At 42.5% G+C, this 21,807-nt stretch overlaps 1 protein-coding gene across 3 annotated transcripts; it reads right to left on the reverse strand.

Moving 5' to 3' along the window:
- Window positions 1-557: 557 nt before the first annotated feature.
- Window positions 558-21,651, reverse strand: prorp (protein only RNase P catalytic subunit). 3 transcript variants are annotated; one of them, XM_084044759.1, is made up of 11 exons: window positions 21,564-21,645; window positions 20,726-21,071; window positions 20,020-20,158; window positions 19,067-19,301; window positions 18,209-18,519; window positions 17,136-17,183; window positions 16,707-16,839; window positions 9,297-9,401; window positions 5,336-5,481; window positions 1,135-1,333; window positions 558-706 (listed from the first exon to the last, which is right to left on the reverse strand). In XM_084044759.1, exons 2-11 carry the CDS (start codon window positions 20,859-20,861, stop codon window positions 575-577), a joined length of 1,584 nt encoding a protein of 527 aa, XP_083900885.1. In that variant the 5' UTR covers window positions 20,862-21,071; window positions 21,564-21,645; the 3' UTR covers window positions 558-574. The 3 variants fall into 3 exon arrangements, with proteins under 3 accessions (XP_083900885.1, XP_083900884.1, XP_083900883.1); XM_084044758.1 differs by having other exon boundaries at window positions 20,726-21,047; window positions 21,564-21,638; XM_084044757.1 differs by having other exon boundaries at window positions 20,726-21,651.
- Between the last annotated feature and the right edge of the window lie 156 nt (window positions 21,652-21,807).

The raw sequence follows: 21,807 nt of genomic DNA on the forward strand, positions 1-21,807 counted from the left end.
GCTGAATCTATAAAGTAACTAATAACTAAAGTTTTCAAATAATTGTAATGGAGTAAAAGTACAATATTTGCCTCTGAGATGTAGTGGAGTAGAAATAAAAGTATTGAAAATTGGAAAAAATACCTCAACATTTTACCACCACCACTACATATTTTGTGTTCTCTCCAATATGTATAACTCTGGCTCCCCTCTCACTGCATATCAGCGAATTAAGTTAACCATGGTTTTAACAAACTATGTATATTTAACGTGTTATAAGTTTAAAATAACCTCAATTTAGAAATCATATATAAATATAATAGAAAAACAATATCACAAAAAAAATCACCACTAAAAAACACCACTAATGACCACAACAATAACAACAATAAGGGTAATAATAATAATAATAATAGATACGAAAAAATAAACACTGATGATAAACATTTTTGATACAAAAATAAATACTTTTGAAAGAAAACTTCCATTGCATTTTTTTATAGACAATTTTATTTGCAGTTTGACAATTACAAATGAAACCATATGACAACATAGACATGAGGTGAGCCCAGCCCAGCTGTAGTGAATGCTTAGTTCAGTGTGTCTTGGTGAGACACAGCCATCGCTGTGGCACTTCATGGCAAGTCCTCTCCTCAACTGAGTCGTCATAGGGAATATGCCAAGTGTTGTCTCCCGTCTGTATTATGGTGTCATAACCAGGGATACTCTGAAAACAAACACACACACACACACACACACACACACACACACACACACACACACACACACACACACACACACACACACACACACACACACACACACACACACACACACACACACACACACACACACACACACACACACACACTTGCATTACTATACTTGTGAGGACGTTGTGAGCATGTAGATCAACTATTTTCGGTGCAAGACACTGGTATGCAACTAAGTATATGTCAGGCACAATTCCAACCCCAACCCCTAAACCTAACCTCTAAAGGCCTAAATCTAACCCTACCTGAAATTGGACATTCCCTGCCACTATGACCTATTCACTCATTACCATTCAAAGCCATTTGAATGACAGTCAACTAGCTCCATTTCCCCTCTTCAGTCTCCTATCTTCCCCTCTCCTCTCCTATCCTCTCCTCTCACCTGGAAGCGGACCCTCCTGTTAGGTGTGATGTCTCCGTGCACCTCCAGCTGATGTCCTCTCTGCCATTTGAAGAAGAGGCGTCTGCTGCCTCCGTCTGTCAAGCACGCCTTGTGGTCCCTCATCAGGTCACGACTCACGAACCGACAGTGGTTCCCAGAATGTAACGCGGCATACAGGAGGAAGGGGTCGTCCTCTGAACTGATAAAATACAAAGATGGTTAAGGTAAGTACAAACAGACTTCCAGAAAGAGAGGGGTAGGTAAACATGAAGACAGATCTACTGGGGGTTTCAAAATCGTCTAAGTTTCCCTTTCCCAAAGAGTTTAAGGACCAAACCACTGGTCTGGCATGTTTAGCCCATTGACTACAGTTCACATTTCTGCTGACAACTTTCAAAAGGCATACGGTTGTTATAATTTTTTGAAGAAGCCATTATAGATTCCATTCATTTCAATACAGTATAACAATCTACTTGCAGCAGGCATGCAATGCTCATTTGGTATGTTCTTGCACTCTATTTCAATGACGTGACGCGCACGTCGCTTAACACCTACACTGCAAGTCACACAATGGACAATTGATATGCATCTAGGCTTATTCCTATGTTAATTCGCTAGGTGTGAGTCGGGAGACTTTGAAAACTTTGTTGAGGTGCGAATTTAAAGTAGTTTTAAATGTATGCGTGTGCCTGCGCGTGCTCCTGGTCAAATAGGTTCCGGCACGGCGTGCAAGGCCGTCCAGTGAGCATTGCACCCCTGACTTGCAGAGACTTGACATTTCCTTGAGATCAAAGACACATCATTGTTCAGTTATTAGTTGTCATAGTTATCTTATCATTAGCCTGGTAAACCCCCCTCCCTCCGGAAATCTCATTTGCATTTGATTTCAGGAAGGAGGTCTGGGATCGCGCAGGGAGTAAAGCTGCCCGCAACGCTGCGTATTCGAACCAATCAGCGGCTGCTAGGGGCGGGATCATCCAATCACCTGCCTAGTAGCTTGAAAAAAAGAAAAACCTCTCTGTCATCGATTCTGCTTACGGAGTCTCAGATGGAAGTAGGCTGTGAAACAAATGTGTGTCGCAAGCTTCTTCCATTTGACGGTGTCAGGTTATCTTATCATTGCATTTTAAAACATTTTCAACTGCAGGTTGATCTGAAAAGTCTAGTCCTTAGAGCAAAGATACATTTACGAACAAATTCAAATGTCCATGACTTATTAAGTGCGCAATGATGTTCAGCCAATTATTCAGGTATGTTTGGTAACATAATTACTTAATTTTTTAGTTTTTTCAACACGTAAAGTAAACAAAAGTGAAAAATAAAATTAACATAATTAACGAGAAAATGGTCTATGTTCATGTACAATATATGGCTGAAGCTGTGAATACACAATCACATCTGAATCCATTAAGCCTATGTATGTAGTCATGTGTGTTATAACGTTAAGTGTTATAATGCAGTGTCCTCTCTGCTGTTTGTGTATTCCTCTGTGCTCTTTTCTGTGTTGTGCATTTGGCTACAAATGTACCTGAAATCAGGGAGAGTAGTGTGTGCTTTGTGGGGCGCTGCACTCAACGAAATGGTGAATCTAGTCCGTTTCCAAATTTAACGTTGCAGAATACTGTCGGGATGAAAATGACTGTCCTGTGTGATTCACACCCAGTCCTCCTGTTACGTAAGCATGTCATCTGTTCTAAACACTTAGCACATGGGACTTAAGCATTTTATCTTCGTGATTCAGTGCAACTTCACTTCCCACATAATGCTTTTTACCCGACTCATCATTAAATGTTCTTTGTTCTCTGAGTCAGCACCTCGTCAGCACTACTGATAACATGTACTGGTTTTTTAAACATAAGCTTTCACTATGTAAAGCACTGGTTCTCAGAGTGGGGTCCGGGGACCCCCAGGGGTCCTTGAGGGGGTTCAAGGGGGTCTCCAGATAAATTATGGATAGTTAGGAACCAAATGGACACTTATGTGGCTGTAACTCTGAGAGTGTACAAATGGAACCAAATGGACCCTGTAACAGAGAGGACCTCTGTTACAAATGTTGCACATGTATTTTAACCCTGAGTTGATTTAATTGCACAAAGTATTGGCACTTTAGTAATTTGCACAGCGTATTTTGCACAGTCATTATTTTATTGTTGAATACATTGATTTGTTCCCTGATGACCGAGATGGCCACTCAGCCAACGAGTTCCACCTGGGGAGACTAAAGTGTGACAGTCATGATGGGCAAGTGTAATGTGTGTTATAGGTGCAATAGAGACTAGGTGCAATATGGTTGAGGTGCAATATAAGTTTTATTGTTAAGGTCTGATTGAATGCCTAACAATTGCCTGTGTGTGTCAGCATGATTGGGCTGGACCATATTAGGATAGCTGGGGGGGTTATGATGTGCTGGTGTGAGTGGGAAATGATGTTGTAGTGTGAAGGAGGAATTATTGAATAACCTGTGTAGTTAATGAGACTTGTAATACTTGTGTGTTTTAAGGCTATTTATATTCATGTATTTACTGTATGTTTAGTTAGGTATTTATGTTTTAGAAACACCCCTGTCAATGGTGCAGTCTAATGGTTTAGTCCATGCTCATTAGTGCCAGCTGGCTATAAAAGGCTGCTGCCATTTCTCTAGAGGAGAGCTAAGGGTGAGAAGCTAGATCCTACCATGCTTGGGTGTATCTCCTATGTCTTTGTGAATAAATACACCTTCGGGTTAAACCCTACTACAAGTGCCTCTGTACTGTTCCAGCCGCTAATACGGTCCTCTTCACAGACCCTTACGGGTCCATTTGGTTCCATTCGTACATTCTCAAGAGTTATAGTGGTTTGTGGTCTAATGGGGTTCTCAAAGTGGGGTCGGGGGACCCTCATGGCCCTATATAAGTAAGCCTTGCCGAGCCCTGAGGCCTATCTCCTGTTTCCTTAGCATGAGGCAGCTAGATGTACAAGTACACCCCCTGGACATGACGCTAGTATGTTGAAGGGGCTTACACCAATCCAACCCTTGATGCCCTATATAGGGGGCCCTATCTATTTTCTAAAAAATCTTTAAAAAAATGATTTGAAAATGTTTGAATATTTATTATATTTTTAATACTACAAATATTGTATGGGATCCTTGGCACAATATCTTTTCAGACGGGGTCCACGGCCAAATGCACATTCATTTAGGGGTCCTTGACATGAAAAGGTTTGAGAACGTGAATGTGATGTAAGGGACAGGCTTTTGCTTTTTTCATTTTGTTTACCACTTTGCTGATGATGATCCAATGCACACACATTGTCTATGAAACAAGTTGGTATGACGACTTTATACAACTTGAATGTGTCCTTATATTATCATAACTTAACCCAAATACAGCTCAAGTGGAGTTGGGAGGTTTTTGACCATGAATGGGGATTTTGTGGACCATTAATTTCTGTCTGACTTCGTCATTCTAAATCAATGATGGAAAAAACAGCTATCTCCAAAGTGGTTTGACCGACAGTTTGAGGATCCAATGGAGTTAGAAGATTTTAGTCTGAAGCGCTTTCTAAAACTTTTCATTGGTTCAATATTTGTAAAACCCACACACAGACTTAAAGGGTGTTCAAAAGCACTGATTTATTTTAAAAAATGCAAAAGTTGAAAAATGGAAATAGCTGGTTTCTGCCAGACAGCGACGATATAATGTGCGTCATTGCCAGGCTGAAGATCTACTGCTGACATGTGGCTGTCTGGCCTCATCCTGGTGTCTAAAACTCTGCCTGCTTTTGTTTATTATCCCAAGTCCTTGATAAGGACTCAAAATGTATTTATAGTTTCTGTTAAATGAAAAAGCAGTTTGCCTTCTCTTACAAGAGGAATACAATGCGTCTGTTCCAGTGGTTCTCAAAGTGCGGTCCGGGGACCCGCGGGAGTCCTTGAGGGGATTCCCCAGCAAAATGTGTTAATATAGCATATAAATGTATGTAACCACTTTAACCATACATGTATTTACATGCGCTATTTCCCAAAAAGAAATCTTGAAACATCTTTAAAAACGTTTGAATATTTTGGAACCATTTTAAAAACAAATCTTATATATGGGGTCCCTGGCACAAAATCTTTTCAGATGGGTGTCGGTGGCCATGTACATATTAATTTGGAGGTCCTTCAATATGCAAAAGGTTGAGAACCACTGGTCTATTAAATATTCTCAGAGGGACTTACATGTTGTCAGTGAAGAAGCAGTGTGCCTTCTTCTGGATGAGCCTCATGCTTTGTTTGTCCCACCGGGAGGACTGAAGCATGTGTTTCCTGCCCAGAACCAACACAACCTGACCCTGGCGCTCCAACTCCAACACCACCGCTAACAACTGGGGGACAGACAGACAGACATGGTTATTATCGTTTTGAATTTGTCAACGGGTCATTGTACGTGTGGGTAAAATTCTATGAATTGCTACATGTAATAATTGGATTAATTTCCTGGTAGGTTACTTGGTTTGGTTGAGCTGAGTAAAAAAAATGTTTTAGTTTCACTAGGAGATTTGTTTTAAGGTTCCTGTGAGTCATGGATGTATTAATATTACTGTTGTACTGATTTGTACTGTTTGTTTTAGCAGTGATGTGAAATTTTTAATCTGCCCCTTGGCCAGTTCCCACTTGTAAAAGAGATTCTGTCTCAATGTGTTTTACTGGTTAAATAAAGGTTAAATAAAAAATAAAAATAAAATTTATTTTGATTTCCTATTTTCAATTTCAGTTAGTTGTACTTCGTTTTTAACGCAGGGTTTGATCATTTAGTTACGTTTTTATTTTGAGAAAAGGCTCAGTTTTAGGTTAGTTTTCTTTAGTTTTTAGTGCTAGTTTCAGGTTGTTATTGTAATATGGAGTATTTGTCACGGGTAAGCTCAGAAGAAAGTATGAAAATAACAAGCTCACTAACTGTGAGCTTGTAGATCTGCTATTTTCCGTGTTATATAAAGAAAAATATTGGATACTGGAATACAATTAATCATTTATTTTGTGATTTTAGTTTGTATTAGCTCGTTTTGTAAACACACAATACAGTTTCAGTTAGTTCTCGTAGTTTTGTGAAGCCTCATATTTTGTTTTTCAGTTAACTCAAATGTGTCTATTCTTATTTTTTTTTGTTAGTTTTAGTTAACTACAATACCCCCCCCCCCCCCCCCCCCCCACACACACAGCAATAAAGATACAGTCACCTCGGCATATTACAATGTACTGTGGCTGTCCTACAACACATGCATCTGACTAGTGTCACATGTAAGGTACAGTAAAATAAATACTGTAAATAAAGTAAAATGTGATAAGAGCAAGTCATTTTGAGAATGGAAATTCACAAAGCCTGTTTGTCTACTCGTCTGTTTGAATGGTTCGATAGTGAACATTGAAATGTCAAAGGCATTGATTGTCAGACTTGTGCACACAGAGTGTATTATTTTGTCAAAGCTAGTGGAATCAAGATCCAAGATCACAGCCCCAGCTGGTGGAGGGAACGCTTCTCCAATAGTATATAAACATTTTATAAAAGTGTTGTTGCTATAACATTTATGTTCTATTGCCAAAGTAGACATTCAATTATGAAATAAGATCTTTAATCAAATGAGGTAAAATGCAAAAAAAGAAAAGAAAAGACATCTAATGCAATAAAAGAAGGGTTATTACAGTTATCCCAATTATTCAGACTGAATATTGTTGAGTCTCATCTTCCACCACTCATCAGGCAGATATAGCAACGGGTAAACGGAAGGGCATGCGTCCCCAACGGGCATTGGCCTAGTTCAAGTACATTTCTCAAATCTTAGTTTATTCAAATACTAGTTTGATATCGTTAGTCATTGGTTATAGTTTTTCATCCAAACATTAACCATTAATTATAGTTTCCTCCAAACATTCAAAGAAGCGCCTGTCCGTCTCATTTAAATAGTGGTGTTTACACAGCCTTTAAGCTGTTGGAAGCCCTCTTATCATCTCTCTCTCTCTCTGGGTATCTATCTCTCTCCTTAACAGGACAGGCTGTACATAGGAAGTCCTGTTTCTGTGGTGGGGACTTCCCTTGCTGTGGGGACAGTGGTCAAGTCTATCAGCGTTCCACTCAGGCTGGGGAAATTCATCTGTTTGCAAGTCAGCAATGGGTTTGTCAATCAGCGAGTTGGGTACCAATGTTTCCTATGGGCTTTGCAGGTGTGTGAATGGACACGTTTTGTTATGCTATAATGACATGCCAAAAATAGAGACGCATGGACGCATGGGCTTAAAGGGTTAGTTCACCCAAAAAATGACTTATTTTCTATCAATTACACACCCCATGAAGCATTGAATACATGGAGATTTTTTTGTTTTTGTCGCATTTCTAAGCCAATAATTTGATAACCCGCGGAAAGATGCTAACGTCTCCGGTAGGAGACACAAAGTTGACATTTTGAGTCTCCTACCGGAGCCGCCACCGGTCATCAAATTATTGGCTTAGGAATGCAACAAAAACCAAAAAAAATCCATGAATTCAAGTCTCCATGGGGTGTCTAATCAATAGAGAAAAAAAGTCAGTTTAGGGGTGAACTATCCCTTTAAGCCTAATTTACACATTGTTGTACGCCTGATTTCAAATTAAATAATATCATCTAAAATGTATATGGCACTTTTCTAAGTATTCAAAGTTGTTATGTTTACTTGAAAATGGGATAACTGATTTCCGAGCAACACGGTTGTATGATGAAATATAAATGCACCATAAGCAGCATGTTAGTGCAGGTCAAAGGTTGCAGAAGAAAATACTATAGTAGAGAAGCATCGTATTATTTCATTAATAGTAGATTTGGTTCTGACTTGAAGGTCCACGATGACCTTGAGGTCGCAGTATGAAACCGGTGTGTGGGTTTACTTGATGGTCTATCTCTGTCTCTTAATCTCACACAATGACTAACGGCGTTTGTTTTCAAACATTAAAAACGTAGGCAGACAGACAGAGACGTTGGCTGGTAGACAAGTGGGCTGGTTGTTGGTTTAAATAAAAAGGCCAGTGACCACTAAAACAGGCGATCCCACCCCCACACACGCACTGTATGGTTAGTCATAGTACAACACGCAGAAAAGCCCCTCAGTTCAACAAACATATACCTGTAGGAGGGAAAGAAACTCTTTATAGTACTTGTATTCTTGTAAGAGTGAAGACCAAGAATCCTGTCATCTGAGGGTCGAGTCTTATCTATACATTGTTCGCGCGAAATGACTTTAATATGAACACCCATGATCTGACCTGCATTCTTTGTTTTACCCATTCAGAACCAAACCCGGATATGAAATGAACCCTTTAAGACCGGGAACGAGCTTGTAGATCTGCTAACATGATATGTATTTGGCCGTGGACCCCCATCTGAAAATATTTTTTTCCAGGGACCCCCCCCCCCCCAGAAGCAAAGACTTAAAATAAAGATGTTTGCTTGAAAAAAATATATATATTCAAAGATTTGCACAATAAAAATAAATACATAGCTGATCTACAAGCTCATAGCTTGTATATCTGCTATTTTTGAATAGCCAAATAAATCAAAATAATTACACAGATGCGTTCCCGGTCTTAATGAGTTGAGACAAAATACCACCCGCAAACCACTTTTTTTGGTGGGTCACTCAGTACCCAGCCCGATGCAGGACTCTAATGTACAGTGTGTGTAAGTGCAACCTGGTGTGTGTGTGTGTGTGTGTGTGTGTGTGTGTGTGTGTGTGTGTGTGTGTGTGTGTGTGTGTGTGTGTGTGTGTGTGTGTGTGTGTGTGTGTGTGTGTGTGTGTGTGTGTGTGTGTGTGTCCAATCTATTAGCTTCCAATCACACTTCATGCATGTCTGTCTGTATCTACAGCATACTAGTAGATACTATATTAGGCTGGACAAGAACTGCAACTGCAACTGCAGTTGGAAGTACTGTACAGGACCTAGTCCTAAAGGAAGTTACGTTAATGCTGTGCAAAACTGTTTACATTCCCAGGTCATGGAAACCATGTGATTAATGGTGATTGGTCGAAAAAAGACAGCTTCCAGGGGAAGTACAGTACCTACTGTAATATAACGGAAATTACGCCCTGTAGGCGGTTTTAGCTGTAGTTCTTTTCCAGGCATTTCTCCTCATGAGATAAGGCTGGGAATGTATAGGAATTTATGAGTTCTCACCGTCTCTGCAAGCCTATTGCGTGTGATATTGGCCACATTCAGTCCATCCACGACCACGTCAAACGCCGGCTTCTGCTTCACAAATTCCTTGAACGTATCTAATTCCTACATAGAGACAGACAGAGGGAGAACGATGGATGTGAAAACTATTAAGAGCAACATATGAGACCCTTGAACAAGCTGCAATTCCTGCTTCACCAACATTAGAAGCAACCAATGTGAATAAACACAATAATCAAAGTAAAGAAAGGTGAGATATTGAAGAATGATCTTTCTCTGGTAACAGCAGGGATGATCACGGAAGCCCGACAGATTCTCAGATGTCACAAGGAATCAGAACCACTAATTAGAATGTGGGTAGGTTCAATGAATGAAGTGAATGTGCCCCTAATGAAAAAAAAAGAAATGAAAGGGAGGTGATAAAAACTATGGTAACCTGGGAAAGATTTTATGAGCATATTACCTCAGAGTAGTTTTCTACACAGTTTGTTAAAGGAATAGTTCACCCAAAAAATGACGTATTTTCTCTCAATTATACACCCCATGAAGCCGTAAATTCATGGAGATTTTGCAGTTGAGTCTCCTACCGGAGACTCCACCGGTACACTAACAATTGTGCCAATTGTCTGCTTTTTAAACATTGCTCTCCAATACTTTGTACAATTCCAGACTGTTATTTATTTTTGAACAGTTTTTATTGTGAAAACCAATAATAAAAACTTAATTCACACAGAATATAAATGTAAGTGTCTTCACCTGGTGTGTCAAGTCTAATGTCTGATTTATAGTTGGTTTCATGCAGGTGTCGCGTAGTGAAAAGCTCACAGTGCGACGCATTGTGAGCTTGTAGATCTGCCATTTTCAGTGTGCGACACCCATGTGCAATTAAATATATCTCAGGCTTAAATGAGTCTGTGAGATGGGCTACAATGAAAACCAGCAGTATTCCGGGACTGCCCGGGACCAGATTCACTCCACGTGTCATAATCGCATCACAGCTTTACGGTGACTGATCTTTGCCACAACGGTTGGCGGTTTTGTTTTATAGACTTCTAGACTTTCTCTCTGCCAAACTTCATTTTGTTGCTGTCGGGCAGAAACCTCTTATCATTTTCCATAAATGAATGCCCTACTCATACTACAGCGTCAAACGAAAGCATACAAGTAGCAGATCCACAAGCTCGAGAGCTTGTTGATCTGCTGCTTTTGCCATTTCTTTTGTTTGAATCCTGAAAAGTAACAGGTTTGGACATATGAGGTTTCCACCCGACAGAAACAATTTGATAAATATTCCTAGTTGCCAAACCCAACTGATAGTTGTTTTTTCGTGCAGGTATGGATGCATGAGTGGTTAGAAAGACATGTATCATAATATTATAAAGTCGCAGGTTCAACCTGACACAATTGCTCAAAAGTCGTTTTGAATAAGAGTGCAAAGCTAGTGGATGTAAATGCAATGCAACTCTAACAACATGTGTGCTACTTTCGGACTAAGCTAGATCGCTCGGCACTCGTTTTTCATCCCAGCTGACATCGTGGGTACTTGAGAATGCTTTGATGCCAACATGATCACCGACTTTCCACGCATGTTTTTAGTCCAGAATAGGCTTGGGGGTCCCTGCTTTTATTCATTCCCATGATGACCTTTGTGACCAGGGCACAGTCTCATAGGAAAGCTGCACGGCAATAAATAGAACTACGGCTAAATTCAGTACAGGAACACACTGATATCTAAAAGTGAAAGTATTAACAGCGATATGGAAATACAGGCTGCGAATTCCCCTGCACACTGGCGCTTCTCACTGATTGCACACATGCATGTGTGCATGCACACACACAGACACACAGACACACAGACACACACACACACACACACACACACACACACACACACACACACACACACACACACACACACACACACACACACACACACACACACACACACACACACACACACACACACACACATAACCCCTTACCTGAATCTTTTTCTAATTGTAAACGTATCTTTTTTTCCACCATAAAACAAAGAATTCTTGTGAGGACCAGGAAAATGGTCCTCACAATGTCTATTTCTCACATTCTAGTACACACACACAGCCAATAACATGGTACTTCATGCATGACCACATTTGGTCAATTATCCATTATGTAGCATGTGCTTACGGGACGTGGCAGTGGCAGAGCACAACAGAGCTATAGATGGAAACAGTCTAATAAAAACATGACCTCATGCAATTTTATCCCTTGTACTCGAGGCTACAAAATTTCCTCCCATGGAATTGCGTCCTAGATAGAATGTCTGCCAAACAAGGTTATCTGAAGTGCTGAACAGAGTCCAGCAGCGCAAAGCGAAAGTTTTCCAGTGTCTCATTTTTCATTATTTTCTCTCAGGGCTAAGTCTCACACACATGCGTTGTGTTGCAAACACACATGCACGTGCACACACACACACACACACACACACACACACACACACACACACCCAAGTGCATTTACAAATCTACATAGCACACTATTATGCTACAACACACCAAGTGTATGGTTTCACATTAGAGGGTTGTGTGTGTGTGTGTGTGTGTGTGTGTGTGTGTGTGTGTGTGTGTGTGTGTGTGTGTGTGTGTGTGTGTGTGTGTGTGCCATGTATTTAGGGTTGGGGGGTGGGGGGGGGGGTGGGGTATTAGCAACTGATGGAATAGCAGAGAGTTGAAATGACATTGACAGATGATGGGTGATGGAGCGACGACAGTGTGAAGAGGAGGAAGCGAGCAAAGGTGAGGGAAGAGACATTGAGAGCGTCAAAGAGAGAGAGGGAGATAAAAAAAGACAAAATAGAAAGACAGACAGAGAGAGAGTGAGAGACCGAGAGACACACACAGGGGGACAGAGACATACAGACAGAGAGAGAGAGAGAGAGAGAGAGAGAGAGAGAGAGAGAGAGAGAGAGACACAGAGAGAGAGAGAGAGAGAGAGAGAGAGAGAGAGAGAGAGAGAGAGAGAGAGAGAGAGAGAGAGAGAGAGAGAGAGAGAGAGAGACAGAGAGAGTCCAGTATAACTATCCAGGGACTTTCCAGAGGCAGACATGTGAAACTGGCTCATTGTGCTGCTAGGGATTATATGACTGCATGCACACGCGCACGCGCACGCACGCACACACACACACACACACACACACACACACACACACACACACACACACACACACACACACACACACACACACACACACACACACACACACACACAATTGCAAACACATACAGTACCGTATCACGGCCATAGAGTTACAGTACATTGGAGTATATTAGTCCTAATATAATGACCGTGCATAAGAACACAGTCTCCCAGATGCTTGCACAGATAGACACACACTGGAATATCGTGAAAGAATGTGTAGTATAATGCCTACTTATTGCATTGGCCACAACCACACACTTGGCATCGTAACCTGACTTTAGAAACAGAACATTCACAGTAAAATACTCAGTGTCGAATCATTTATCCATTTGTAACTCTATACAAATGTAACCAAATGACCCGCTTACTGTGAAGCCCTATTTTGCCATAGGACGAATAGCGAAAATAACTTCCTAGCTTGAACATCTAGGACAGACAGTGGTTCTCAAAGTGGGGTCCGGGGACTCCCAGGGGTCCTTGGGGGGGGGGGGGGGGGGGGGGGGGGGTTCCAGGGGGTCCCCAGCAAAAGTAGTTAATAGAGCATCACAATCAATTAAAACCACGTTATCTGTTTATATGGATAAAGCGCTGCGAGCTTGTACATCTTCTATCACATCGTTTTTTTATTTGAATTATCGAAAATATATGGCAATTTTTTTAATCATTTAGATTATTCTTTTTACACAAATCTTCTCCTCGAGGGTCCCTGGCGCAAAACATTTTCAGATGGGAGTCGGCGGCCAAATACATACAGTATCAATTGGGAGGTCCTTGACTTGAAAAAGATTGAGAACCACTGATCTAGGAAAAAATATCGCCTATAACAACGACAGGAAATAGGGACGCCAGGTTGAAAGTGGTTTAACACTGAGGATATTATTGTGTACAGTCTGCGGCGTGAAAAAAGGCCATCACTCACTGTCCTTCTGAATTATGCATATCACATGCAGAACTGTCCTCTAAATAGCCCCGCAGTGGTATCCCGACCCGCGCGTCCGCGACAAAATGTGGAAATGCATACCGGTCCCCCCAGGGACCAGCGGTTGTTGGGAACCCCTGGCCTAGACCGGTGCAGTTGTGTGCCGTGTCGTTGCGGACGGGTGGAAACCTTGTATGTCCACAACGGTTTCAGGAAATTCAGGAAATCTAACTTAACCACTTTCAGTTAATTTTATTACACAATATTACAATAAAATAAAAATAGTAGATCTAAATGCACACAACGCGACACCTTGTGAGCTTGTAGATCGCCAATTCTGCTACTTATGAGTTACACTGTAGTATGACGAAGTAGGGCATTCATTTACAAAGAATATACAAAAGTTGAAATATGGAGATCCAAGGTTTCTGCCCGACAGCAACGATGTTCATTTTAGTAACCCTATATGTGTCATTATATTGAGGTTTTCTTTTCTGATTCTGTGGCGGAATGAACTCTGAGAAACTCCGAAAACGGATATCAAATTAATTCAGGATGCAGGTCTGAATTGAGCCCATTGTTTGTTATGCATTTTCGGGTCATGTGCAGCGGAATCCTGCGTTCATCTTAACTGTGAGTGTAAAAATGGAACCAAATGGCCCCCTTACACTGTCTGGGTTAAATTAATTAGTCTATATCCGATTTTATTTAACCGTCTGTCTGTCTGTCTGTCTGTCTGCGTTTGCAGTGTGCACTGCCATTAACAGCTGTGGTATTCACACATGCGCACGCACACTCACACACACACACACACACACACACACACACATGGACTTGAAGCCCCTCTACCCTGCAGACGTGTGCCCCATCCTGCTGTCTGAAACCCTCGTGCTTGATCTTAAATGCCCCTCTGCACCCCCCACTCGTCTCCCACATCTGTCCCGAGGTGTCTGCCGGTCCTGTGTGTGTGTGTGTGTGTGTGTGTGTGTGTGTGTGTGTGTGTGTGTGTGTGTGTGTGTGTGTTCAGCAGGGGGTAGTTGTGGTCCAGACAGACACACATTGAGCTCCACGTGCTGGAAATTCCCCTCAGTCTCAACAGTTCAAACAACAAACTCCCACAACTACTGAAAGAGAGCGAGCGAGAGAGAGAGAGAGAGAGAGCGCACAGAGAATGTGATAGAGCAGGGGTTGTCAAGCCTTTTCATGTCGCGGACCCCCAAAATGATATGTATTTGGCTGCAGACCCCCATCTCACAAATATTTTGTAAGGGAACCTCTTGGCACAAAACATTTTCACGGTTTAAAAAAAAATAGCAGATCTACAAGTGTGTGATAAGAGGATGTGCTGTGATACCACTGTGATAAGAGCATGTGCAGGGGGTGACGCGGCTGAGGGTGACTGATTAACTTAGTTGCGTGGAAATAGCCGATCTATAAGCTCACGGCACGTCGCGGCACAACACATTGCGAGATTGTAGATCTGCTATTTCCGGTGCGCGGATACCGACGCGCAAACCAACTTCACCTCAGGCTTAATATGGAGAAGTGAGGGATGAACAGCCTATCAAAGAATACACTCACATCCTGCTTGGAGATTCCCTGTCATAGGACAGGTGCTGAAACTAATTTATAAGTTCTATTCTGCATATTTATAGCCATGTTGACTTTTACAAACAACCGCTGGAAATAAAACACGACGAAAACCCCCCACAAAGCAAACATTTAACTAGTGAGACTAGGGAGGCAATGAGAGAGATGTAAATGCAACTGAGAGCGAATTATGATGCATCGTATTCAAAAAGATGAAAGATGACGAAAAAAAAAACTCAACTAGAAAGGGGTGCACCATGGAGCACATATCTCGGCCAGGCCGGGTGGCCTACCCAGGGCTGTGTGAGTCGTGGGTTGCAGCCGTCAGGACCCTAGGACGTTTTATGGTCAGAAGTTAAAGCGCTTTTGGAGGTGCCCTGTATAGAGTCCCCTAAATATGCAGTTTCAATTTGAGGGTGCGTGTTGCGTTCATCATATGACATTTTCTGTCAAACAAACATGCCCAAAATGTGATTAACCACAGTAGAGTTCAAGAGTTATAGGCCAAAACTTAAAGCAGGCAGGTGTTGCGCCACCATGAGGCTGATTTAAAACAATTGGAGTTGAGTACGGTATCTTCCTTTGATTACTGCCAACAGAGTACAAAATGTTTGAAACTGATCAGTCCAGTGGTGTGCAAGATTAGCTGCGCACACAAATAAAACAAAACACACAGACAGACAGACACACAGGGGCGAAAACACAATCTCCGCCCCCTGCCTTCAGCCTGGCGGAGATAATAAATTAATAAAAGTAATAGTTTTTATCCCTAAAGTGTGTGCGTTTGCCGTACCATTCAGGTATATCCATGTATTCACAGCAGCCTGTTGGATATGAAAGTGTATCAAATTTGCAGAGTCATGTGTGTGACACATTTAAAGTGTGCTTAACATCTGCTCGGCACGTGGATGGAAAACCATCAGGTCACAGCAAAAGTGGTGTACTGCAGTGTTTCTCAAGGGGTCCTTGAGGGGGGTTCCACAATCATTTTAACCACGTTATCCATATTTTATATGTTGGCTCTTCAAAGATAGCAGATGTACAAGCTCACAGTCAGGAGGTCGCTTGTACATTTGCTGTTTTTGAAAAATATCAAAACTGTTTGGAAACTTTTGAAATATTTTCCTTTTTTTGTACACAAATCTTCTCTTCTGGGGGTCCCTGGCACAAACCCTTTTCAGATGGGGGTCCGTGGCCAAACACATATCAATTTGGGGGTCCTTGAAATGAAAAGGTTTTAGTACTGTACTGAATTGCAGTCTGAGTCCAGTCTGCTGATGTGCAGTGAATAGGAGAAGAGACACTTTGCACTGACAATAGTCCCAAAGCGTTGTCATGAAGTGAAGTGAAAGCAGCTGCTCTGAGCAGCACTAGAGCCCGCTAATATTCTGCTATCAATCTCATTAGACTGGCTGCTTTACGAGTACACATGACACCATCTAGTGGAGATTTGGGGTGAGAGTGGGGCTGCAGGATATGCCTAAAGGGAAAGGAATCACTTCATTTCATTTTCTTAATGTCTTTGTTGTTCATTTGTGTGTGTGTGTGTGTGTGTGTGTGTGTGTGTGTGTGTGTGTGTGTGTGTGTGTGTGTGTGTGTGTGTGTGTGTGTGTGTGTGTGTGCGTGCGTGCGTGCGTGCGTGCGTGCGTGCGTGCGTGCGTGCGTGCGTGCGTGCGTGCGTGCGTGCGTGCGTGCGTGCGTGCGTGCGTGCGTGTGTCTACCTCAGGTGTAGTCTTCCTGAAGACATCTCTTCCTTGGATGACGCTAGTCATTACTACGTCTTTCAGATGTTGGTACTCCTCAGTAGTGAGTTGAACGGACTCTAACGAAGACCCACAACATCTGCACTCACCCCTAAATACACACACACACACACACACACACACACACACACACACACACACACACACACGAGAAATTGTATACAGACAGACACAAAAGTGTACACAGACACAAGCATACCCATACACTTCAAATATGTTTTGAAATATAAAAATATACAGTATATGAAATATATCTAAATATGTCTTAATCTCCAAAAACATTCTCAGCATATCTTTTTGGACTGATTTTTGTAAACATGTGAAATATATTTCCTTGGGATAATAACACACACTAACAGTGCAGTAAATTAGTGAACATGTTTTTACTTGGGGGTGACGGTGGTCCAACCAGTTTTCCAAGTCTGTCCTGGAAGACTGGAGAGAGGAAATAAGAGACAGCAGAGGAGGGGAGAGCAAAAAAAGCGATTCATTAGGAAAAAGATTAAAACAAAAGAGGTAAAGAAAGGGTTGTTTATGAAACGTTCTTTCAAGTGTCTCTACAACAGTGATGCGTGTAAGAGGAATAATCATTTAAGTGCCTCTTTTGGCATGAGTTACACACCCCACTGAACAGGCGCCCTGATCGCCCTGCAGTAGGCCCTAGTGCAGTGACGGAGATTGCCATTCCCGCCCCGGCTTCCCTCGCGGCCAATAGGCTCTATGCACAGCAGCCATATTGGGAATGAATTGGGCCCCTTCCTTGCTTCCTTCACAGGTGTTACCAATGATACTAATTAAGGCTCTGTTCCATTTAGTGTGGCATAGTGGTTGTCTTATTTTCAAGGACCCCCATAACTCTGAGAGTGTACAAATGGAACCAAATGGACCCTCAGAGTTACACACCCACCATAAGGGGCCATTTGGGAACCAAAATGGAGTGTTTCTAGTGAGCCAACATGCACAATATCAGCACCCTGACCAGAATGGAACAGAGCCTTCATTAGTATCATTGGTAACACCTGTGAAGGAAGTAAGAGGAGGCCCAATTTCTTTCCAATATGGCTGGTGTGCATAGAGCCTATTGTGTTTGTATGGACATCCGGCCAAGTCGGATGCACCGCAGAGCGCATTTAAACCCATAAGCCAAATTCCAATACTAAAATTCTCACCTTGTCCAGCATGGCGGTGTTACGGAGAAATCGGTGACCTGCCAAAATATGTGACCATCTTGTGGACTTCGCATAAAGTCAATGTCTGAATAAATCACTGCTGTTTGTTTATTAAATAAACGTTTATCCGTAGTAATAAAAAAGCTGTGAACTACTACATACGAGGCTCTGGTCTCTGTGGTGGAGGGCCCTACCCCTGCGCCACCCGACCGCCCTTGTAGGTCAATTCTTTTTGGCAAGCGACACTTCCTACATACAGAGTATAAATTAGACTTTACTCAGCAGTCGTACCTTTCAAACCAGGTTTTGATGGCGCCGACTAGTCTCTGCTGCGGATACACCTGGTTGTTTCTCATGTGGTGCAGAATGGCCAGAAGCCTCTCCTGCTGCTCGGACTGGGAGACGCTCCCTGGCTGCTGCCTGCCTTCCTGTTCCGCCTCCCCCTGTCCTCCCCCCCTGAACAGCGCCTCCCAGGTGTCCTGGTCTGGGCTGAGGCCCTTGTTGGTAAGCTCGTCGTAGAGTGCCCAGGCCGTGGCTGAATCGCCGTGCATAACGGCTCCGGCAATGATTTTGCCATAGTTGCGAGGCCGAGGGAGGGAGACCTGTGGGAGTGTTGATATTACACACTTAAAACCCTATATACTTCATGGACTGGGGTCCAGCTAGGGCAATGTTCGGCAATGGGCGGACCGCAGGCCATAATTGGCCCCACAGCAATAATATCTGGCCTAGCAATTAAAAAGATTATATTGTTATTATTAAATGTTCTATATCGGACCAACATGGCTATATTATAGCTACGAGAGTATCTATCCACACATGAAGGATGCTTATTATGCTTTTAACCTTGTTTGGAGTGAATACAATCAGACAGCACTCCGCTACAAAATGCGTCGCATCACAATGCATTGTGAGCCATTTTCACTATATTTTAAATAGTGATTAATTCATAATGCACTTTTTTCCCTTCCTAGAAATGTAGTGGAGTCCAAAGTACAATATTTGTCTTTCAAATGTAGTGGCGTGAAAGTCATCAGCATCCAAAAATACAAATACTCAAAGTAATGTTCAGATACTCGAATATTAAATGCCCTTAAGTACAGTACTCAAGTAAATGTACTACGTTTACCGTCCACCACTGATAATAACCTTGTTAATATCCCGCAGGATGTCGAGGGTCTCCCTCCACCTCTCTGTCCGGCTGAAGGACTGGATGAACAGGCTGCAGGCGCCCGTCTCCAGCATCGGGAATCGTGCGCGCATGATCTCGTACACGTCCGCCACCTCGCCGTCGTGGCCGCCCTTCACGCACAGATTCAGGAAATGCAGCAACAGCTCGTAGGGCAGGGTCCCCGTCTCCAAGGCGACAGACGACAGCAGGGACCTAAAACAGAGGCGGCAAGATGGAAGAAGATTTAACAGGGAAAACAATAAATGAAAGTCGGGAGAATTATCTGAATAAATGTTTTTCTATAGTTTTGGGGGATGTTTGTTTGGATGCAAAATGACAAATACTCATACGTTTATATTAACTATATATCATCTCTGTCGGGTGGAAACCTGTTACTTTTCAGGATTCAAATAAAAAAAAAGCAAAACGTGTCTGCGTGATCTGCTATTTTTTATGCTTTTTTGTGACGCTATAGTAAATACCCTCAAAAAGTTAGAATATGGAGATACAAAGTTTTTGCCCGACGATGTACTTAATACGTATATGAATCTATCAAAACATTATTTGTGTTTATTTTTATTTATCAGTTTTCTTATAAGTTAAATGTTCTCAAATAGAGCTTTAATACAATCTAAGTTTTTCAAATTGATTAGAAGTATGAGCACTTTTTGATGAATTATCTGTCAAAACGTTGGTAATCGGTGGTCTTGGATTCTCTAAAATTGGGATCGGCATCAGACCCAAAAATGTGGCATCGGTCAGGCTCTAATACACGCACGCACGCGCAACACACACACACACACACACACACACACACACACACACACACACACACACACACACACACACACACACACACACACACACACACACACACACACACACACACACACACACACACACACACACACATACACTCTCCTCTGCTCACTTGGCGATATCCAGCTCTGCTCCGGACTTGTGCAGTGATGCCATCATGTAAACGTCAAACCGCTTTGGATTGTACGCCGCCTCTCTCATCTGTCTCCACTCAGCCACAGATAGGGGTCGCTCAGGAGGCTCGTCCTTCCCTGGCAAACAAGATAAGTTGGAGAATTTTACTTTCAATGCAACTCTTCGACATTTTCTTGGCCTTCTTTACTACAATAGTTTAGAGTGGCAGGTGGCAGGATCCAAACGGAAGGAGAGACTCGACACCTGCCTAACAGAGCTTGAGACTTTTAACAGCATGGCGCCTGCGTGGCGACCTGTCTAGAAGAGGGTCTGTGTGCGTGTGTGCGTTTGTGCTTCCCAAAGGAAGTTTAGATATATTCAGTCCTGCACTCATTTCTGGCCCCTTGCCCGGAAAGAAAGTCGTCCGTGTGCACTGTGCAGCTTGTGGAAAAGTGGAGATATTTTACTAAATACACGTTTTCTGGCAGAACTTTCAAATGGACGTGAAACTAGAGGACAATATCTTACTCCAAGTCTTAGGAATTCATTATTGAGTGAGTACTCACGCAGCGCGGAGCACCTTTATGCCGCGCAGATCAGTCTGATACCCGGGCGCGGATGGGACCGATCTATGGCTGTGTATTTGGAATACACATGAAATGTATGTAAGATCACAGACAATCTAGGGCTAACGGTTCTCCTACTTGCTTGTCTCCGTCTCCCGACAGCCTCCTGGTCCTCCCTCTGCGCCTCCTCCTCCTGCTCATCACCCAGGGACGCCCGGGCTTCTATTCTCCTCATCTCCTCTGCTGCCCTCTTTGCCGTCCCAGCAGTAAACATAGAATTCGGGAAGGATTCTGCTGCAGCCTGAGGCTGTCTGTCTGTCGGTCCATTGGTGTTTCTTTCTGTCTTCTTACTGATCCTATGTCTCGCAGCGCGTCCACCGGCCCCTCCATCGCTGCACAGAGCCCGTGTTGTAGACAGGGACCCTGCTATGGCTTTTAAGGTGTAGAAACCCGAGCTTCCCTGATGGAGGAGAGGGTTTGCGAGCTGCAGGCATATGTTTGCTTTATACATCAGGGTGGAGACCATCACGTGTCGTAATAGTATCTTGTAATAACTAAGAGCACTATCTTGTAATAACTAAGAACTCTAATGTACTAACTTCATTGTTTGCATAATGACCATGTCAAATGTCTGATACAGGCATTGAAAAGACCGGACCTTGGAGCTTTAAGGTAAGGTGTGTTATAACAACACAGCTACTTGCTAAATAACACTAAAAGAAGAGGAGCATTTTATTCATGACATACTGTTTGTTACTGATTTATATATATTTTTTTAAACAGCAACAATAAAGTATGTTTACAAAAATAACACTAAAGAAGAGTAAAGTCCATAATAAATCCTTCAAAAAATAAACTAGCTAAATAACCTGCTGCTGCTAATATGCTATGCTCAATCTTAGCCAGAATGCAAAGATATTCTACTGCTATTGACAGAAAGAGTTGTAGTTGTTGTCAGCCCTTAAATATGACTCACGTATCACTTAATAGGTCAGAGCTGATCAGTTCATTTAGCTTTATTTCCAACCAAACCTCAGGGACACACTGGAGGAGGCATGACTTCAGTCGCACACTGTGACGTCATATACACTCGCCTGTTTGTGTTCGCCTGTTTGTGTTCCGGTTGTGGATCCCTACAATCCCATTGCCCGAGGGGTAATGTCGCACTGTGATTGGCCAGTTGTTTGCCAAGCAAGGCGTTCTCCCCTTGTCATTGGACG

This window comes from Gymnoscopelus microlampas (assembly GCF_963454915.1).
Source record: "Gymnoscopelus microlampas genome assembly, chromosome: 20".
Lineage (NCBI taxonomy): Eukaryota > Metazoa > Chordata > Actinopteri > Myctophiformes > Myctophidae > Gymnoscopelus > Gymnoscopelus microlampas.